The sequence below is a fragment of the Carcharodon carcharias genome, chromosome 5, assembly GCF_017639515.1.
Source record: "Carcharodon carcharias isolate sCarCar2 chromosome 5, sCarCar2.pri, whole genome shotgun sequence".
NCBI classification, from domain to species: Eukaryota; Metazoa; Chordata; class Chondrichthyes; order Lamniformes; family Lamnidae; genus Carcharodon; species Carcharodon carcharias.
The window spans coordinates 125,001,260-125,023,996 of record NC_054471.1 but is presented as its reverse complement, the minus strand read 5'-3'; the positions used below and the strand labels follow the sequence as shown (position 1 = coordinate 125,023,996).

General features: G+C 39.7%; 1 protein-coding gene across 2 annotated transcripts in view; it reads left to right on the top strand.

Annotated features, from left to right (window-relative positions):
* trmt11 (tRNA methyltransferase 11 homolog) overlaps window positions 1-10,976 on the top strand; it is a 70,234-nt gene extending 59,258 nt beyond the window's left edge. For both annotated transcript variants that reach the window (XM_041188087.1, XM_041188089.1), the window contains one exon: window positions 10,654-10,976. In XM_041188087.1, the coding sequence (XP_041044021.1) occupies window positions 10,654-10,785 (132 nt within the window). In that variant the 3' untranslated portion in view covers window positions 10,786-10,976. The remainder of the gene's footprint in view (window positions 1-10,653) is intronic.
* The last annotated feature ends 11,761 nt before the right edge of the window (window positions 10,977-22,737 follow it).

Sequence of the window (22,737 nt, the reverse complement as noted above, 5' to 3'; positions counted from 1 at the left end):
AACCAATTGAACTGACATTGGAATAATCCCACCTCGGGCCCCACTGAAGCAGAAATGCTTCCCTCAACCGAGCAGAAATGCAGCCATCAGTTGCCACCCACAAGGCCGAAAATAGAACAGCAATTACCCCACTCACCAGTGGTTAGGTCACAATCATCGTAGCATACGTGAGTTGAAATCAGAGCACCCATGAGCAGAAGTCACTGTACAAACCAGCCCCCGACAAGAAATTCAACAAACGTTCCCTTAGCAGAAAGCCAACAAAATTCAACAGCTCATGCCTCTTCCAATCTCTCACCCAGAAGCATTACTTCCTACCGAGAGTGCCATTACCTCCTTAACCAGTAAGAGGAAAATTGCTTTGGCCTAATGCCCCCCAACCTTCCTCTCCCATTGTTATTTTCCCCCCTTTACCCCCTCTCCCTTTATACTTCCTGCTTATTCCTACTGTGAAGAAATAGACCCTGACGCAGTGCCATTATCCTCTGTTTCTCCACTTCTACTGTCTGTCCTCTCTTTCATCCTTCCATCTCCCTTTCCATGCTCATATCTTGATCTCTTTCTTTCCTCTTTCTCACTGCCCCACTCTCTTCCTCCTCCTCCTCCTCCTTCCATTTGCCTTCTCTCCCTTAATTTAGCCGCTGTCCTGTACCTGGGTTCAGTTATTCTACCGTCTTCTAATTTTCTTGACCTAAGTATTATACTTGGTCTTGACTTTGTAAGTACCACCACTGTCATACAATGTTGTTGAACTTTTCCCATGTGATCGCTCCCAAGGCTCTAAATCCTAAGTTGCTTTAGCGTCCCAAATACTGTTTAATGTTAACCTTTGTCAGTCATAGTCCTGATTGTTTTGTAGTCTAGATGACTGCTGGAATAAAGGATGTTGGAAGTGATGCATGGTCTGTTGTGGTGGAAAACAGAATCTTGCGAAGGCTACAGACTGGGGCTTGGGAGGAAAACGTGGCTGCAGCCATTAGCGATTCCCTTTGTAGCTTTTTCTCACAGTAGTAACCCTTTCCTTCGCACCCTATAGTTTCCCATACCTCTGCATTTCCAGTCGACCGTTCTTACCAAGTCCTTTGCTATTCTCTGTTTGCTACCCAGTCTTTCCCTTCATACACAATGTATCCTCTTCTTTATTCTGCAGCCACTCATTTCAGTGATGACATTCATTAACACCATTTTCCCCCCAAAGATGGATGCTGAGACCCCCTCACTGTTTTGACTCTCCCCTCATCCCTCTTAGCCTTCTATCTGTATTCCTCAAAGAGGCTTTGTTTAATTTCAAAATTGAACATAATGGCTTTTTTAAAAATCAAATGGTGTAGGCACTTTGCTGTCATGGTTAGGAGGCAGAAAGAGATGTTCCTGACAATTTGTCTAATTTGTGTGGGAATGGGCATAGAAGTAGGCACAGCTGAAAAATATAACAAAGGGCTTGTGTCACAATCACTACATCCCTCTCCCACCAACCAGATGAGTACACTAACTGAGCAAAGCTGGCTTTTCCCTTCAGTATTTATTCTCAGATCTTTAAGAACTGGAATATTTTTCTATTTTGAGGAGCAAAATTATTTTAAAAGGAAATTAAATGGACACTTGAAGGAAATAAGCTTGCAGGGCTAAGGGGATAGAATAGGGAATTGGGACTGACTGGATTGCTCTGCTGAGAGCTGGCACACTCTTGATGGGCCGAATAGCCTCCTATGCTGTAAATGACTCTATATAACTTTGCTGAAAAGTTGATTGAGAAGAGGAAGATCTGTCTGACGTAGATAGCAGAGCTTTGTGGATATAGGCCAGGATTTTCTGGCCCTGTCGCGGGTGGGACCCGCCGCAGGTGAGGAAGCGCCCCAGCCAGAAGTCCATTGATTTGCGGCAGGACTGGAAGATCCTGCTGATGGGCGGGTGCGGAAAATCCCACTCATAATTTCACAATGCGATCACAAGACTTCCTGGCACTTTTGTGCCAAAATTTCACACAAAAGTCTATCAACTAAAAGAATCCAGGATAGAACACGGACAGGTGAAAAAACAGAAAATGAAGACTACCCATGATTGGTGTACTGTTTAATTTTATGGAGTTTTTAAGTTAATGATTGGACCCCTACTCTTTCTAATAAATGAACTGGATATGGAAAGCAAATGTAAAGTGCTAATGATACTAAAAGAAGTACAATAATTGAGACAGATAATGTAGAAAGATTTTTAATGTTTATGTAATTTGGGCATAGAGGTAGTTTATAAAACTTAACACCAAAAATATAAAATAGCTTAAATTATTCACAAAGAGTATTCCTCATGAGCATATAATGAATGGATATAAATGAACACAGGTAAATTCTAAGACCTCAGAAAAATGGTAGATTTATCATTTTCTAGACAATGTGATAAAGCTAATAGAAAGTGGGAGTCTCAATGGTTACGCTAAGGCTTTGCACTGTACTAGTCATTAGAGAACCTTGTTCAGCTGTGATCCCTATGATACAAAAAAAAATGACAATTCGTAAACATAAAGAAATTAGTGCCAAAACTGATCACAAATTGTGAAGGGAATGATCACTAAGAAAAAAAAACAAGAAAATTTAATTTTTTATGGGAAGAGGGTGGCATTGAAGCACATAAAAAGAAATAGTTTAGAATTTTTACTACTTCAAATTAAACCAATGAATTAGCACCCAGGACATAAACTTAAAGTTGTTATTAGACAGAACTTGCAGAATGCAGTATGTATAGAATAATCTCCCTGATTATCTTAAATTGGTTGTTTCCTACACAATAGGTTAAGCAAGCTGCTACTATGCAGTGACTTCCCACTAACAGGATGCTGACATTCTGTCTGCCACACATTGAGCATCGCTGTGTCTGAATTTCAGTGCTGGCATAATGCCAGGTACGTAGGCCAGTATGTCCCAACAACTGGCTGATCAAATCAAACAGCATGTTCCTTCAGTTGAATACAGATCACACTCGATCAGCCCGTGCTTGCAAAACCCAAAGTAAAATGTCTAACGCTAGGTGTGATTCTGCGATGGAGCAGCACTTGCTGAATGATCCTGAGTGCGCTAACACTTATAAACAATATAAGGTAATCAGCTGGAAGCAACATACATTCATATGGAAGGACCTGTTCTCCATAAACAAAAAGAATATGCTCAAGTCTTGCACCTATTTTAAATTATTCAGGAGCTTGGGGAATCTGTAGTTCCCAATTGCTTTCTCCATGTCAATGCCTCAACCAATCAGATTGGCAACCAATTAGAATCATTTTCTCCTGTAGTATAAATTGTTGTGATTGTTTGAAATTTGGCCTTCTTTTGTTTGTCCTGATGAGTACAAGACGAAAAGCTTTGGCGACATGTCTTTCTTTTCAGCAATATTAATTGGAATTATTTCATAGCTCAAATATTTTAATACAGTTATCAATTATTGACTATCAAAATCTATATTTCCTTTTTTTAGGATAGCACATTTTGACAATATCATATTTTCTCACTTGTTCAACATGCACCAAACCTAATCAAAAGAATGAGTATAGATGGACAATACCATTCAGCTTAGAAGTAGAGCAGTAGAAAACTGCAGTATCCTATCACATGTAGGATGGGAGTACAAAACCAGGACAGCCTGCTGGATGAGAATCTGCTCTGTTTTCTGGTTGTAAAGATGCTAAATTAAAAAGGTTTGGGTAGTCTAAGTCCAGTTCCTAATGACACAAAATCTGGCACTAATTGCAAACACCATCTGAGAGACTACAAGAAAAGCAGTGTGGAAAATGTAAATCCACATTCAGATAATGAGGATGTCCATGTTACCAGCAGATAATCTAGTATATTAAGAATGTAGTTACATACAGGATTAGACTAGGTTCATTCTACTGACTTCTTTATATGTAAACATTGACACTTCCTGCACTGTTAATGTTGCAACTTTCATTGTACCCACTGCTTTCATGGATACAGGTGGTGGCTTTAAGGACTGTTTTGTCTGGCTGTAACTTCAAAGCAGTAGTAGTTACATAGTACATACACAATAGAACTAGAAAATCTGTGACAATGATTGAACTGCTAAATTATTAACTGTGATGTCTGTAAATAGTACGATATAATTTTAAAAAATACTTGAAAGCTAGCTGTGACACTGTTTTAAAGTACAGATACAAAGCAAACCAGGGAAAAAAGACAGTTCACCAATGATACACAGCAATCATTGTACATTAACTGGTAGTTAGAGGAACACAACATGAAATGGAGCCCCAGACAGAGGTCATTGGCAATATGAAATTGGGCACAGAAAGAGAAATAAGGAGAAATTAGAGAGAGAAAAATGATACAGGAAGGGAAAATAATAGAAAACATTTTTTTTTTAGTTTATCTCCAACAATAAATACCTGTTTCAAAAATTGAAAGCAGGATCTATAGAATCCAACCATAAAAGATACCTGCAGTACACTGAATATTTAAAGAAATTAAAGAAATCCGGACAGGAACAAAATATTTCCTAAGCAATTATTATTCAAAAATAATTTTCTTTTGCAAGATTCCTGTTGGATAAAGGAGTATGATTGTGTAATGATTGTTATGACGTGGCAGATGATGTGTCCCAGGTGGGTCAAATCCACGAAGGAAACTTGATCATGCTATCACAATGGTTTTGAAATTTGTGTTTTGTTTTTGAGATGTGCACCCTGAATTCAGAAGCAATAAGGCCACCAAGACTTCAGGGATATTTTTAAAAGCTAAATTAAACATTTATTAATAAAAAAAAGATTTCAAGCACATACATAGGCCTACAAATGATCATTATAATAACTCCTAAAATCCCTAATTAATCTGGCTTCCAGTTACACCCCTGTTAAGGTAATAAAGAAATAGATTTTAAACAGATACCAGCAAGTTAACATAATACCTTGAACAGTAGAATTCAAAATGGCTTTTCCCAGCTTTGGTTTCTATAGGCAGCTGGCTTAATGCACAAATACTGGAGGCTTCTCACACTTCTGGTAGATCTTACAATGCCTCAATGACACACAGCCTCATTCTCCATTGTACATGTTTCTCCTTTTTAATGTTAATTCCATTGTTCCCATATGTCTTTGGAATTTTACCTTTCTCATAACATAAATCTTTTCATGATGCTAATATTGTCAGTTACTTTTGGGAAAAATAAACACACTGCTTGGCCTAGCTTCTCTGGCTAGTATATAAACATCCTACCATCTCTTTGAAATTCAAACTGCCCTGATTTATCTAAAAATGCAAATTCTCCTCACTTTACATTCTAAGACTTCAGCTATGCTTACGTATTTAGCATTTCAAACCTAGCTTCTTTTGATGAGTCAAAGCCTCCAGACCAGCTGTCTCCAATTCAATGAAATTCCATGCACACACAGAGAAACTATCCAAATCCCACTATTAACCTACTTTTATAATAAATCACAATAATAATAAGAATTATTATACTTTCATGACATGATATTAGAAGCCTGGCATGAGCTCAAATTCCAGCATAGATATTTTGAAAGTTTTAAAAATCTGGATATAAAAGATGTTTTGTCATAAAAAAAAACAACTTGCCCATAAATATCCGTTAGGCAAGGAAACCTGCTGTCAAATATCCTTTAGGCAAGGAAACCTGCTGTCCTCACTTGGTCAGGTCTATGTCTGACTCCAGTCCCACACCAACATGGCTGACTTTTATCTGCTCTCTGAAATGGCCTCACAACCCATTCTATTGTACTAGACCGCTACAAAAAATAACACTTGCAGAAGAAGGCCCACCACAGCCTAAAAAAATGAGTGTCAGTGTTTCCCACATTCTGAGACTGGATTAAAAAAAATAGAATGGCTGACAGCATGCAAGTATCTCCAGGAAGGTCATCGACCTGGAAAGTTAATTCTGTTTCTCTCCACAGAGGCTGCCTGACCTGCTGAGAAACCAGCAGTTTCTGTTTTTATCTTCAGGTGTTCTTTGAATTGATGATCGTACATTTAGCCCTATAATTCCTCCTCTTTGTACAGTTTTACCCGCTTCTGAAGAGTTAAACAGACTCTTCTTTGTGGCAGTTTGTGAATCATAATGAATTACTATTGCCGGAAGCTAGTTAGTTTGGATCCATGTCCTCTGCTGATTGGAAGGAAAGTGAGATTCCAGCAGTGGCAACCAGCAGTAATTCCATAGCATAATGTCATCTATGAATTGACTTAGATATTTAGAGAAGTCACAAAGATCCTGGTATGAAAGTGGCTATCACAGGAGTGCAATGGATAAGATATTGTATATCTTTAGAGTATAACAGAGAAGCATCAGTATGCAATCCATATGTAATGTTGACATTCGTCATATAAGTGAAAGCAGGTTTTATTCTCCAGCTTTTTTTTTTAAAGGATAATCTGTATTTTTGAATAATAAGGCCTGGCAATTTACTTTGTGGGAATTTTTTCCGCAACATTTTTAAAAAAGTCTGGAGCTGCAGAGTTTTGTGTTGTGTATTGAATCACCCTTGTAATTATGGGCTGGATTTTACATGAACCAAGGAAATCTTGTCACCAGGACCAAAAATAAGTCATCAACTGGCGTGTGTGGACTGCAGGATGGCAAGGGTGATTTGACTGGTGGCAGCCAATTGAGAGGCTGCTGTGGGACTGCCATCCAATTAAGGATGGTAGCTTGCCTCCCAGAGCCGCTGGCCCAATTAGAGGGCCGGGAGCTCGGCAGAACCAATGATACAGGTGGCCATTGCTGAGACTGCAGGAAGGAGGAAAATACCTCCATGTTGAGGAGCCCTTGAAGGGTGGGTAAGAATTTTTTTAATGTGCCAGGGTTAAGGCAGGCAGACCCTGGCAATTGGAAGAATGAACCCACCAGTGGCAGCAGTGGAGCTGCAGGAATGGTTATTACAGCTGGAGGTCATGGAGCAGCCGGAAAAGAAGGCCATTTCCCCCACTTCATATTCAGAAGCCACTGGAAGGTTGTTGCGATGTACCTGCTGATCTCACCACATAGCAGGGGGACTGTCCTGATGCCAGTAAAATGCTGGTGAGGGATGTGAAGTGGCTGTTCAGTGGCTAGTTAGTTGTATTAATTGGCCATACACCTTCAGTTGGTGTGTGGCTGTGCCACTGCCGTTCCCACTTCTGAGAGTATCCTGTGGCAGTGAGAAGACATTGGGCTTCTCTCTCCCTTCTGACACTATTTTACAAGCCTTCCCATCTCCCAGCCTATCTCCAGAGGAATGGTGAAATTCAGTCCTATGTTTCAAATATTCTGCCTAAGTGCCTGTCAACATTTGCATTATCATTTTGACACACAGACAAAGATTAAACAAAGTTGTAGTTTTCTTCTTAATCCAGGAAAAGTCCTTTAGTTTTGTACATTTCAGAAGTAATGGAATAACTTTAGTGGATCATACGTGCAAGGAAGACAACACCTCGAATGAAAGCTGAAAATTTTTAGGACTTGTAGCATAGGCCCTTTCAGTTGATTTCTCTCGAGTTTTGGGTAGCAGTTTCTGTAGTACAGCTGGCCTGTTGAAGAGATTAATCCTTAATATTAATTGTTATTCATTTTCTTGCATAATTCTTTAAGAATGGATTACCATTTAAATGTTGGTTTGCAGTAAAATAATTTATTTTGGATATATTTTCCAATGACATTCTCCTCCTATAGATTTCCTGGTTTCATGTCAGCGGTTTTATGTCAGAACTAGTTGTCCTTTACAATGTTTATAATTGTATGATTTTGCACAAGTGGTTTCTATAGCTACTGTACAGCAGCAGATGTAGAGCAGTGAAAAGCTGTGATAAGAAAGACAGGCTTTTTAAACAAAAACCAGACATGGGCAATTACCCTGAAGCTGAACTGAGGCCCATTTGAGTAAATGTAGGATATGAATCTTTAAAAAGTGTAAGCAAATGCAACACTACCTGATACTTTCTTTTTCCTGTTTATAATATGGTAATAGCACAGCTAATAACATATTAGATATTACAATTGCCAGAGCAACTTTTTAGGTCAGTAGTTTTTTAGAAGCCAATTGTCAAGGGTTAATTTGAAGTTGCAGGAGCTGAGGTGAGAAGCACACAGGAGCAATTTTTCTTTTGTTGTTTTATGTTTTCAAGTGCTGTTTGCTTCTAAAGGTTTACAGATAGCAACATTTCTCTCTCCAAACAGCTGGTGTTTAAAGGCTGTAAATGACATGTGGTTAACATGGCAGTAAGGGACCTCAACCAATGATTATGTTATCATTTGAAGAGGGTCTGTAAGTTTTAATGTAATAATAGTAGCACAAACCACTGGAGGTCAAAGAAGACACTGTTTAACCCTCTAACATCTGAGAAAGATAAATCAAATTTAAAGGTTACATATGAGTCCAAATAACTGCATTTCTGATCCAAGCATAAGATTCCATTATACCAAACCACTTGGCATTTGCTTCTAATTGTGTAGTAACTCTTGATCCAAATGCAATATTTAAATACTGCTGATCCAAGCACAAAATATCTCTAGTTATCTGGTTTCAATGATTCGCATGATAAGACAGTGAGTCTATTGGTAAAGGCCATGTGAAATGTCCTGCTGACTCGAGAAAAAGATTCTGTTCAGGGTGTGACTGTTTTTGTTTCGATTGAATTGCTGGGTAAAAAATTAAATAGGTTGCGGTACAAGGACTTGAAAATTGGCTGCTTTTAACTGCAGTTTCCTGATCCAAGCATAACCTTCCTTGATAAATTAGTTTATGTATTTAATTGGAATAGAATTGGAATGCACATTAAACAGGAAATAAAGTTACTGTCTCTTTCTTAATGGCTGCATTAGAGAAATAGTGATATTTATTAGTTACATTAAATCTAAGTGTGTCAAATATCTGTATGCACTTTAAAACAATGGAATGATTTTTCCAGAGTTAACTCTTGGGAAATTGAATTAAAATACATGAAATACATGTTCTTTAATAAATGAACAGTTTCATCTCTAAAACTACACACTTCATGCAGGAATGGTGTGTTAATTCAAATGAAAAACAAAAAAAAAACCCACTATTTCCGAGTAAATTATCTTAGTTCTACTCTCTCCCCACATTTTTTCTGCTCTGTCCAGGACTCCTCCTGGACTTCCACTTACTGATCTTAGCTTTTGTTCTCTAACAATAATTTGGATGCTCCCTTCATCACCGTTGACATCTCACTGAGCTTATAGTAAGCTTAGATGTTTTAAAAAAAACAGGCCATTAATCTAAGAAATGGGGAAATGTCAAAAGGAAAGGTGAGGGTTGCTCCAAAAAAAAGGCCAGATTCAAACCCAGAGTAGAGTGCTGAGTTAGTTAATCTCAGCTGGGGTAACACCAGCATTGTTAGATCAGCAAAGCATGCTATGGGAGAAGGAGGAATCAAATAGGATTCCTGCTCATCGTTCAATCATTCCTGTTACTTCCCTTGAACAGCCTAACTTGCATGTCTCTGCTTGCAAGTCAAGAGTGGCCAGTTGGATAAAGTTGTTGGAAATTTGTTGGTACCTATGAGGCTGTACCTTCAAGAGAAGCCCAAAAAATAAAGGGAAGAATGTGAGAAAAAAATAAATAAGTCAAGTAGGTGGAGGAAAAGAAACGTTACTTCCATTGAAAATGAGTAGATTTCCATTACATTGAGAGAGAATGACAGTGGTTCAACAAGCTCTAGCTTTAAGAGCTTCTTCCAATTTCCTACCAAAGAGGGTGTGCTGTCCTTCTATAGTTGAACTAATCAGTCACTACTACATAGCATACTCACAAGCAAACCAGTGACCCATCTGTGCTTATGCAGTAAACATCTTATATTTACATGCACTGCCTAACTGTGTTCCTTAATTACCTGTTGCCATGTTTTTCATAAACTTTATGTATCAAGCTTTTTTCCATTATAAATTCATTTACACACATTTATAATGCATTACAGTTTTGCAATAGTATAGTTAAATTCATCAATTGACTTTTTTCTTGTGTATACTTAATGGCTTCATTAAAGTTTCACCTGAAGATCGCAACAGCTGCTAAAAGCCTGGGCAGGGACTTGAAAGTTTTGTCCAGTGGCTGTGACTCCACCTTCTCAAAGGCAGTTAGGGATGGGCAATAAACGCTGGCCCAGCCAGCGATGCCCACACCCCATGAATGAATAAAACAAAATAGATAGAAAGGGAAATTAGGAAGGGAAGCTAAGGAGGAATAAAAGCAGAAAATGCTGGAAAAACTCAGCAGGTCTGGCAGCATCTGTGGAGAGAGAAACAGAGTTAACATTTCGAGTCCGTATGACTCTTCTTCTGGCTCTGAAGAGGAGCAAGTGCCAATAGACAGGAGTGGATTGCATATTAAGGATGAGTTGACAGGAGAGAGAGAGGAAGTGGAAAGAATATGAGGAAGCATCAGATAATTCCTAGGAAGAGGTTGGGTGGTGTTAGGATGAGAGTGTGATAGGAAGCGTAATGGGTTGTTCACCATAAGCTCAGTGAGAAGAAGGGGCAGGGATGTGATTGGAGTGGTATATCCAAATATTTATTTATTATGTGTTTATTTATCTGTGTATTTCTGAAGCCTAATTAATTGAATTCGTTTATAGTTAGGGTAATTGAGTAGTGAATAATGTCTTTCAAACTAATCTCATTCTCTTCATTCCTTAGGATAAGGATCGATATGCCCATCTTATTGATGCAAAGTATAGTCCATACGTGGGCCACAATTCATTCCGTGACAAGTACTTCAGTGGGGTAACAAAGAAGATTTCTAAAGAAAATGAAAATCCGCAGAAATGAACAGTTCAGATCTATTTTGAACTGCAAAAGACCTTTTAGCTAATAAATTGATAAAGGCCCATTTTATTTGGCTGTTACAGCATTCTTAAATGTGAGAGACAGAAATGATTAGTATGAACTGTATTTTTATATGAAATGGCCAAATAGAATATGTATAAACAGCTAAAACAATAAATGTCCTTTTGTATGAATTAAGTGCATTTGTAAATAATTTCTTTGGTCTGAGAGGAAGACACAAAGAAATCCAGTTCGTAAAGCAAATCACATTGAGATGTAGTAAAAGGTCAATATTCAGCCGAAACAGATAATTCTGCCACTTTATATATAAAATGAAAGGACAAGCGGACGTAAGTTCAAACTAGTTAACATTAAATTTACAACTGATAATTAGGAGGTATTTCTTCAAACAAATAATGAACAATAGTGAATATCGAAAATTGAATATACTTGTAAACAGAGCAGTGATGGTGAAAATACTTGGAAAATTTAAGAAACAGTGGAGTGACTTGTGCAGTTTTCCAATCTATAGAACAATGAAATGGGATGACTGTAGGATCTTCTGGATAGGTGAATTAAGATGGGCCGAATGACATAAGAACAGGAGCAGGCTATTAAACCTGTTATGCATGCCCCACCGTTCAATGAGATCATGGCTAATCTGCAACCTAGCTCCATATACCTGTCTTTGCCCTGTATTGCTTAATAGCTTTAGTTAACCAATAACAATCGATCTCAAATTGAAAATTGACAATTGATTTAGCATCAATTGCTGTTTGCCAAAGAGAATTCCAAACTTCTACCACATTCCTATGTAGAAGATTTTCCTAATTTCACTCCTGAAAGGTTTGGCTCTAATTTTCAAACCATGCCTTCAAGTTCTAGGCTCCCTAATCAGCGGAAATAGTTTCTGTCTATCTGCCCTTCATTTCCCCTTAATATCTTTGAAATCTCAATCAAATCAACCCTTCTTAACCTTCACAATCCCAGGGAATACATCCCTAGTTTGTGTAATCTCTCCTCATAACTTAATTGGTGAAGTCTAGATATCTTTCTGGTAAAGCTAAGCTGTACTGCCTCCAAGGCCAATGTATTCTTCTAGGGTGTGGTTCCCAAAAGTGCTGATAGTACTCCAAATGTGATCCAACCTGGACTTTGTATAACTTAAGCATGACTTATACTCCCCTGTACTCTAGTCCTCTACATATAAAGGCCAGAATTCCATTAACTTTTTGATTATTTTCTGGGTACCTGTTCACAACATTTTAATGATCTAAGTACCTGGACCCCCAAAGTCTCTCTGGACCTCCACTGTTTCTAGCTTTTCACCATTTAGAAAGTGCCCAGCTCTATCCTTCTTAGGTCCAAGTTCGATGACCTCACATTTGTCTACATTGAAATCCATTTGCTGCAGTTTTGCCCATTCACTTAATCTATCAATATCTCTGTGATTGAATCCTATCTATTTTACTGTTTACAATGGCACCCATCTTTGTGTCATCAGCAAATTTGGATATGTGGCTTTCTATCCCATCAACCAAGTTGTTAATAAATAGTGTGAATAGTTGTGGCCTTGACACAGTTCCTTGTGGGCACTGCTAGTCACATCCTGCCAGTTAGAGTACCTGCCAGTTATCCAAATCATCGTCTCCAGCTGTTCAGCCAATTCTCTAACCAGGTCAATAGTTTTCCTCAAATCTATGAGCTTAAATTTTAACCAACAGTCTCTTATGAAGGACCTTGTGGATGTTATTTACATGGATTCCAGAAGGTGTTTCATAGACACACCCTTGTCCACTACTTAAATTAACTCTTCAAAAAGTTCAAACCCATGCTGGCTCTCTCTGATCAGCTGAAAACTTTTAGTGTTCAATCACATAATTCTTAACAATAGATTCTAGTAACTTCCTGATATTAGGCCAACTGATCAATAATTCCCTGGTTTCCCGCCTCTCACCTTTCTTAAATAATGGAGTAATTTGCACAATTTTCCAATTGTACCTGAATCGAGAGAATTTTGGAGGATTGTCGTTAGGTCATCTGATGTGTTAACTGACTTCCTTTAAAACCCAGGTTGAAAACTTTCTGGTCTTGGAGATTTGTCACTCTTCTTCATTATTGTTCTTTTACTTACGTTAATTTTGGTGAGCCCCTGTTACTGATTCAGTATGAATTTTCATGGGATGACCAGCATGTTGACCTCTTCCTCTACTGTTGACCTCTTCCTCTACTGTAAATACTGATGCAAAGTAATTATCCAACATGTCTGCCATTTCTTTATTTTTATTGACATTATCAGTTTTTTTGTATCTTTCTTATTCGCCATGAATGTTTGTTCTGTATTTTTGTGTACTTTTTCTTTTAGTTTTAAGTCTCTTACCTCTATAGGCATCCATAGCTGTTTTTTTTGGTAAATAGACTCTTGCCCTTAGGATAGAAACTGTATCATTATAAGTTCTTTTTTGAACACCACTTATCTTCTAATATTTTACCCATTAACAGACTTGTCCAGTTTACTGTTGTCACTCTTTGTCTCATCACGGTAAAGTCAGCCTGACCTAACTCTGAGATATTAGTAGCTGTTTTACATTTCTCCCTTTCAAGCACTACATTGAGCTTGATCATATTATAATAATTATTAGATATATGTTCATGGACTTTTAGGCTGTTACCTAAATCTGATTTGATACCCATTACTAAATCTAATATGCCCCCTTGTTAGCTTTGGGCTCCAATATGGCATGCGTCCTTGTTTTCTAGTCCTTTTTCATCCTTAATTATCTGTACTTAAGTGGTGTACTTGTACAAGTTCCAGCAATTTTTATAATTTTGTAATTAGTAATGAGGCTAATGCACGCACAGTGATTCAGTATAATGAGCCATTTGGTGCTAAGTATGCTGTGACTTACTTTTCTGACCTCAGGCGCTTCACATAGAATTGGCCCTTTAGTATTTCATTATCATAAGGATGCCCAAGCCTTTTGCTTTTGAGGTCTATGTGGGTATGCACATTTAAAATTTGAATTCCTTGCATAAATGTAGAGCATTCCCTGACCTCAAAAATTCCAAAATAAAGGTAAAACTAGGGAGTAAGTTCACAGACCAGCTGTTGTACAATGACAAGCTAGTTATGGCAGCAAGTGTGGCTTCAGCAGAGGAAAACGCTGTCTGATTAACTTTGTTGATTTCTTTGGGGAAGAGAAAACACAAGTGATAAAAACAAAAAACTGCGGATGCTGGAAATCCAAAACAAAAACAGAAATACCTGGAAAAACTCAGCAGGTCTGGCAGCATCGGCAGAGAAGAACAAAGTTGACATTTCGAGTCCTCATGACCCTTCAACAGATCTAAGTAAAAATAGGAGAGGGTGAAACACAAGTGGACTATGGTAAGCTCTATAATGCAGTCTATCTGGACTTTGAATAGGTTGAAATGAAAGATTATTAAATAAACACAAAATTGTGGAGTTTTGGGATAAACCTTGGACATGGATAAGAAACTGGTTGAAGGTTCAGAAACAATGAGTACTTGTTAAAGGAATTATGCTAAATGTGGTGGAAAGCACTGAGTGAGTAGCCTCAGGGTTCAGCTCTGGAATCACTATTGTTTCCAGTTTTTGAATCCAATGTGGGCAATTTTGCAGATGGTACCAAGCTAGCAGGGGCAGTGAAACTGAATTGGTTTATATTCACTGGATTATAGAAGATTGGTGATCTAATTGAGGTATTCAAAATTTAACAGGGTGGATGCAAAGAAATGATTTCCTTTGGTGAGGCAATAATGAATGAAAGGCATCAATAATTGTCTTGTGATAAATCCTCAATGTGACAATGTAGAAGAACATGACACTAGAGCTGCAAACCATTCCGATTTCAATAGCCAATTGCTTCACCACACATGGGAAGCAAAATCAATGGGAAAGCTATCATTGGGACAGCTGGCAATTCAGGCCAGAATTGATGACACCCTAGAGAGTACATCTGCGTTGCTGTGCAGTTTAAACACACAAGAATAAATAGGGAGGAGAGCCCCTCTCCTCAGAGAAAAAAACATTCTCACAAAAATATCCAGAGTTCTAAATTGTGTTGTATCCCTAGGTATAAATTAGCAATGGGTAAATTAGTTTTAGCTTTCAAAATATTGGTAACAGTTTGGATTTTCCAGTCTTTAAACTTGTCACTTTTTATTCTTTTAACTATAAAATAAAGAGCCATTTATAAGGTATCTGCTTGAAAGAAAGCAGACACAGATGTAGGCAGCTGACGATAGCCAAGCTAGTTCATCTGCAAACTTGATTTTGGAGATTGCCAGCAGTTAGAATGCCAGGAACTCTATTTCACAGAAAACACAGGATAAACAGAACCCGACAAACAGGAAACGTTTTGATCCAAAATGGTCTATATTGGCAATATTTATTATTCATTAGAAGCTGGCATTTATTCTCCTCAGAACAAAGATTAACAGGGGATTTAATGGAAATATTCAAAATTATGAGAGTTGTGTTAGAGTAAATAAAGATAAAATGTCCACCGGTGATTGGCATGGTGACGAGAGGGCACAGGTTTAAGATAGTTGGCAAAAGAACCAGTTTAGTGATAGGCAAAATTGAGTGGTTATTATCTGGAATGCACCGCGTAAAAGGATGGTAGAAGCAGATTCAATAGGGTATTGATGTATACTTGGAAAGAAAAAAAATTGCAGGGCTTTATGAAAAAAAATTGGGATATGGGACTAATTGGATAACTCTTTCAAGGAGCTGACACAGGCGCCATGAGCTGAATGGCCTAAAATTCTATGGTGTTGGATACCATTCACTAGGTCTTAATAAAGTCTTCGTAGAAGACTACAAGAATCATGGGTATACGTATATATATATTATTTACGTATCCTATATATATATATATATATACACATACATATACAGTAAAGGGTTCAAGCTAGGATCTGTCTCCATGCTTGCTTGTGCACATGACTCTGTCCAACACTAGACTGACCCCTAGGTGTGGGTCATGTGTTCTTTTACATCACTGTATGGTGGTACTGTACTCAGTCCCACATTGACCCTATATGTGCCAGACCCTTATACTACAGACACAAACACGATGAGCTCCCCATCTCCCCCTTGCAGCTTAAACTCCAGGCCCACACCAAAGATTCTGTGCATCTTCATTGGTTGTAATCTTCCAAAATTCCCTAGATTCTGGAAAGGTTCCAGTGAATTGGTAAACCGCAAATGTAACACTACCATTCAGGAAATAAGAGAGGCAGAAAGCAGGAAACTATAGGCCAGTCGGTCTAACATCTGTCATTAGGGAAATGCTAGAATCCATTATTAGAGAGGTAGTAGCGGTCGAAAATCATAATACAATCAGGCAGAATCAACATGGTTTTGCGAAAGGACAATTGTGCTTGACAAATTTATTAATGTTCTTTGAGGATGTAACAAAAAGGATTGCTAAAGGGGAACCAGTGGATGTGGTTCATTAAATATATTCAAAGCTGAGTTAGACAGATTTTTGATCAATAAGGGAGTTAAGAGTTATGGAGGACAGGCAGGGAAGTGGAGGTAAAGCAACAATCAGATCAGCCATGATCTCATTGAATGGCAGAGCAAGCTCGATTGGCTGAATAGCCTACTCCTGCTCGTCTTTCTTATGATCTTATGACAGCTACAGTGAAGATACAAACATACGAATTAGGAGCAGGAATAGGCCACTTGGCCCTTCAGCCCTGCTCTGCCATTTGATGCTGGTCTATTGTGGGAAGCTTAAACTTGAGGTAAGCACAAGAAGGATCAGTGAATGACGGTTCCTGCAATTAAAGATTCAAGGGTGCCAATATATTTATTTGGAAATAATTTCCACTCTATCCTGACTTGGAACTTGCATGAAGATAGAAAAAGAGCACTATAACTTCATTTAGAGTCGTTAAATGTATTTCAATCAAGAGTTGTGGTGCAGTTGTTTTATTAGGCCAAAAGTCTGTGCACATTCTGTCAACTTCCAACTTGAAAAAATCCAGACCTTGGTTCTTCGAAGGATGCTGGCTCTTCATTTCTTGTTCCTGACTCATGTTATAGTTACAACTGGCACGACCTCAATCAGCTCTGATGTGAAATCTATCTTTGGAATTATTGACTGAGGACTGGGCTTGAAGTTAATAGGTTGTAATAAGATGTCTAACAGAGGTGATAATGTACAGACATATTTCCTTAGTTGAACTTTGTTAGAAGTACTAATGATCTTCTGAGATTAAATTCCACAATTTTGAGGGTGTGGATGGCTGTGACACTAAAATTGATAGTCATTAGTAACAAAGTGAACTATTTTCCATCTATAATGTTACATAATTGTTCTAATAATTTATATAAAAGCAACCAAAGTGGTAAACCTACAAGGAAGAGATAAAGCTTAGGAACTGAAAGTTTGACCCCAAAGAAATGTGTATGTGCTAGCCTGGTACTCAAGCATGAGGGCTGATGTCTTCTTTCCCAAGGATAGGGGCAGCTACATCCTGTTATTAATTATTGAAGTGATAGCAGGGCTAATTGCAGAGGCTCAGGGTAGGATTGGCACTGAGAATGAATTCATTAATGGAACGATTAACTGGTTCTTCTTGTCTCATTTACAATTTGTGGAATTTAGCAGTTGGATTTATTTATAAAACAACAATCTACCCAGCAATGTGGGAATTGCCCTGGTATGTCCTGTTCACAAAAAGCAGGACAAATCTAACCCAGCCAATTACCGTCCCATCTGTCCACTCTCGCCCACCTGCAAAGTGAAAGAAGGTGTCGTCGACAGTGCTATTAAGCGGCACTTACTCAGCAATAACCTGCTCACTGATGCTGTTTGGGTTCCACCGGGGCCACACAGCTCCTGACCTCATTACAACCTTGGTCCAAACATGGACAAAAGAGCTGAACTCAAGAGGTGAGAGTGACTGTCCTTGGCATCAAGGAGTCCTAGCAAAACTGGAGTCAATGGGAATTAAGTGGAAAGCTATCCTCTGCTTGGAGTCAGACCTAGCACATAGGAAGATGGTTGTGGTTGTTGGAGGCCAATCATGGAGTCCCAGGATATCGCTGCAGGAGTTGCTCAGGGTAGTGTCCTAGGCCCAAACATCTTGAGTTGCTTCATCAATGACCTTTTCTCCATCATAAAGTCAGAAGTGGGGATATTCACTGATGATTTCACAATATTCAGCACCATTCACGACTCGTCAGATAATGAAGCATTCCATGTTGATATGCAGCAAAACCTGGACAATATTCAGGCATGGGCTGATAAGTGGTAAGTAACATTCCTGTCACACAAGCGTCAGGCAATGACTATCTCCAATAAGCGAGAATCTAACCATCTCCCCTTGATATTCATTCCCATTACCATCACTGAATTTTCTTTTATTTATTCATTCATGGGATGTGGGCTTCGCTGGCTAGGCCAGCATTTATTGCCCATCCCTAGTTGTCCTTGAGAAGGTAGTGGTGAGCTACCTTCTTGAACCGCTGCAGTCCATGTGGTGTAGGTATACCTACTGTGCTGTTAGGAAGGGAGTTCCAGGATTTTGGCCCAGTGACAGTGAAGGAATGGCGACATATTTCCAAGTCAGTATGGTGAGTGACTTGGAGGGGAACTTCCAGGTGGTGGTGTTCCCATCTATCTGCTGCCCTTGTCCTTCCAGATTGTAGTGGTTGTGGGTTTGGAAGCTGCTGTATAAGCAGCCTTTGTGAATTCCTGCAGTGCACCTTGTAGATGGTACACTGCTACTTTTACGCATCGGTGGTGGAGGGAGTGAATGTTTGTGGATGTGGTGCCATTCAAGTGGGTTGCTTTGTCCTGGATGGTGTCAAGCTTCTTGAGTGTTGTGGGAGCTGCACTCATCCAGGCAAGTGGGAAGTATTCCATCACACTCCTGACTTGTGCCTTGTAGATGGTGTACAGGCTTTGAGGAGTCAGGAGGTGAGCTACTCTCTGCAGAATTCCCAGCCTTTGATCATCTCTTGTAGCTGCAGTATTTATATGGCTGTCCATTTCAGTTTCTGGTCAATGGTAACCTGCAGGATGTTGATAGTGGGGGAGGTGAGTAACTCACCTCCTGACTCCCCAAAGCCAGTCCACCATCTACAAGGCTCAAGTCAGGAATGTGATGGAATACTCTGCACTTACCTGGATGAGTGCAGCTCCAACAACACACAAGAAGCTTGACACCATCTAGGACAAAGCAGCCCACTTGATTGGCACCCCATTCACCACCTTTAACATTCACTCCCTCCCCCACTGACGCACAGTGGCAACAGTGTGTACCATCTATAAGATGCACTGCAGCAGCTTATGAAGGCTCCTTTGTCAGCACCTTTCAAACCCACAACCTCCACCATCTAGAAAGACAAAGACAGCAGATACATGGGAACACCACTGCTTGCAAGTTCCCCTCCAAGCCACTCGCCATCCTGACTTGGAAATATATCGCCATTCCTTTCCTGTCGCTGGGTCAGAGTCCTGGAACTCCCTTCCTAACAGCACAGTGGGTGTACTTACACCAGATGGAGTTGAGCAATTCAAGAAGGTGGCTCCCCACCACCTTCTCAAGGGCAGTCAGGGCTGGGGAACAAATACTGGCCGAGCCAGCGATGCCCACATCCCATGAAAGAATTTTTAAAAATCAAAAGGACAGCAGGACATCTCAAAAAACGTTGCTGATTTCAAGACTATGACCAAAAACTTAAGTCTCTCCATAACATAATACAGTGCAGATCAGTGACAGGTTTTCATTAATCAACCACAGATTTTTTTGTGTCTTGGGTGGGGGAGCCTATGGAAAAGGAATTATATAACACAGCTACTTAAAGTTGAAGCAATCCTGTTTGCTTTGGCTCCACTTACATTGGGGACAGTTTTGGCAGCCACAGATGCACAACTTAGTTTCTGTCCTCTAAAAGAAAGGAAGACTTGCAATTATACAATGCCTCTCATTACCTCAGCACACCATAAAATTCTTTACAACCAACAAGGCACTACTTAAATTAAGTGTAATCAGTGTTGTAGCCTGGAAAAAGCAGCAACCAATTTGAGCGGAGCAAGGTCCCACAAACAGCAATGTGACAATGATCAGATACTCTGCTTCTTAGTGATGTTGGTTGAAGGATTAATGTGACCCAAGACTCTGAGGCAAACTCCCTTCCTTTTCTTTGAAATAGTGCCATGGGATCTTCCCTCATGAGAGGGAAGAAAGAGCCTTGGTTTGATGTGTCACTGCATAGGCCAGGGATCTCAGAACCACAATGCTAGCCCATATGGATTGACTGAGGAGTGGGAGACTGTCTGCATCAGGAGTGAATGGAGGAAGTCACCACTGGAACCTACTCTTCTGATGGGACCTCTGGAAGCACAAGGGAAACCATCTGTTTGCATGGGTTTGAATGTTTTGGGACCACTTTGATGAGCAAACAATGCTGCCATCCTTGTCGGAACCTGCTGTCAGCAGTACAAGTATTTCCTTCAGGCAAATGACATGTTGCTTTTCTAACTAAAGATGCAGATAGCAAATTATGTCTGTGGTCTCTCGATATGTTCTCAATCTACTGAAAATGAAATATTTTGAATTAAAATATGAAAGATTCACCTAGGGTCCTGGGTGCACATTTTGCCTGATAGGGTAATAAAAGGTTAAACTGCACTCCTTACAAAAGCCAGTTGGCACTCAGCAATTTGAAAAAAGCTTATCAGTTTCTGTCAAAGCACAAATAGCACTAGAGTCGATATCAGCATTAGAGGACAGCTGACATGGGCGGGGTTTGTAAAGATCTCAGTATCCCGCATCCCCAGGGAATGGTTGCCAACCATTAAATTCTGGTTGATATTGACACCAAGTTCTCCACATACAGAATAGGCCATTCACAACATGCCCCATCACTCAGTAATGCCCTGACAAGGGTGGAGATAAAAAGTCACAACATTTCAGACGGTCTGGCACAGACATCTTCACAGGATGGAGCAAGTCAGCACTGGAATTGAGGTTCAGTGCATATCATTCCTCCAGCACAAGTGCTACAGATTATGTTCAAAGCTGAGAAAAATGAATCCTAATACTACTTTCTGAGCACTGATGATGGAAACTCACTGCCTTGGAAACTTTAAAGCCAAGGTAAATTGACCTATCGTATTTCCCATAATTCAGAATCTGACCACATCAGATTTCTTGTTGAAGTGATTTTATTCTTTCTGACATTTGGTACACCTACACCTCCATAGATTAATTGTTTCAGTGCCTAGACCCTCTGAGTGTGTTCTTTCAATTTCCCCCCATTAATATGGTGGAGGATCAGTGAAAACTCTGGAGAAATAGTGTAAATGTCTGTTAATGCTATTTCTCATCGAGACATTCGGTGCTGGCTCATTACGAGGAGCAGCTCCAATTTCCCTTTCCCATTTTCTCATCAACTTTTCTGTCCATTTTGCCTGCTGGGGGATAGCCATGCCAATCTTCTCCTTGTCCAACTCACCCTCACACTGCTGATCCTGTGGACTCTGCCAGTGGCTCAGCTCCCATCACGCCCCTATGCATCCCCCTGGAGAATGTTTGTTCACTTGTGAACAAGGCCCAAGTTACCCATGAACTTATTGTGGATGATTGCATTGACATCATGGCCTTGATAGAAGCCTGGCTGAGGGGTGATGACACCTTCCCCTTTAATGAAGCCTGCCCGCCTGGTTACATCTTGTGCCGCTCGCCCCCTCAAGACTGTTGTGCTGGTGGCGTGGGAATTATCACAAGATCACACCTTGGCCAGACTCCCTCCTCCTCAGGTACTTTCCCCTCCTTCGAGCATCTCACCTTGTTCCACCTCCCTCACTTCTCTTTCAGAATCATTATTCTGTACCACCCTCCCAAGTACAATAAAAATGTCAAGTGGAACGTTGTCATTTTTGTAAGGGGAATGGAATACAAAAGTAAGGATGTTTTGCTACAGTTGTATAGGGTGTTGGTGAGACTACATCTGCAATACTGTGTAAAGTTTTGGTCTCCTTATTTAAAAAAGGATATAAACACATTAGAAGCAGTTCAGAGAAAGTTCACTTGACTGATACCTGGGAGGGAAGGTTGAACAGGCTGGGTCTGTATCCATTGGAGTTTAGAAGATTGAGAGATAACTTTATTAAGACATATAAGATCCTGAGGTGACTTGACAGGGTGAATGCTGAAAGGATGTTTCCCCTTGTGGGAGAGACTAGATCTAAGGGACACAGTTTAAAAATCAGGGGTCTCCCATTTAAGACTGAGATTAGGAAAATTTTTTTCTCTCAGAGGGTTGTTAGTCCTTGTAACTCTCTGTGCCAGAGAGCACTGGAGGCTGGGTCATTGACTATTTTTCAGACACTGGTAGACAGATTCTTGATTAACATGGAGTGAAAGGTTATCGGGGGTGAGCAGGAATGTGGGCTTAAAGCCACAGTCAGATCAGCCATGACCTTTCTGAATAGCAGAGTAGGCTCGAGGGGCTGAATGGCTTACTCCTGCTCCTGATTCATATGTTTTTTTGTATGTTTTTTAATCACTTCATTGCTTTCCTTCCTCAGCCTTTGCACCAAACCACTTCTCATCCTCGGTGATTTCAACCTTCATTTCAACTCATCATGTTCTCTCTCCTTTGAGTTCACTGTCCTCTTATCCTCCTTAAATCTCTCCCTTCATGTAAACTCCCAACACATATTCACAGCTACCGCCTTCATCTCACATGGTTTTGCTCTTCCTATAGTTTCAGTTACAGATAAGGCCATCTCTGTTCACTTTATTGTATCATCCACCATCCACATTCCCCTTCCATGGCCCAATCCCAAGTCCTTCTTTATTCATCCCTGGTTATAATATGGTAACATCCCCCAATTCATTTACCATTGCACTTTCAAAATACGAACTATCTAGCCTTTGACCCTCTGTTCGCCACAGCATTTC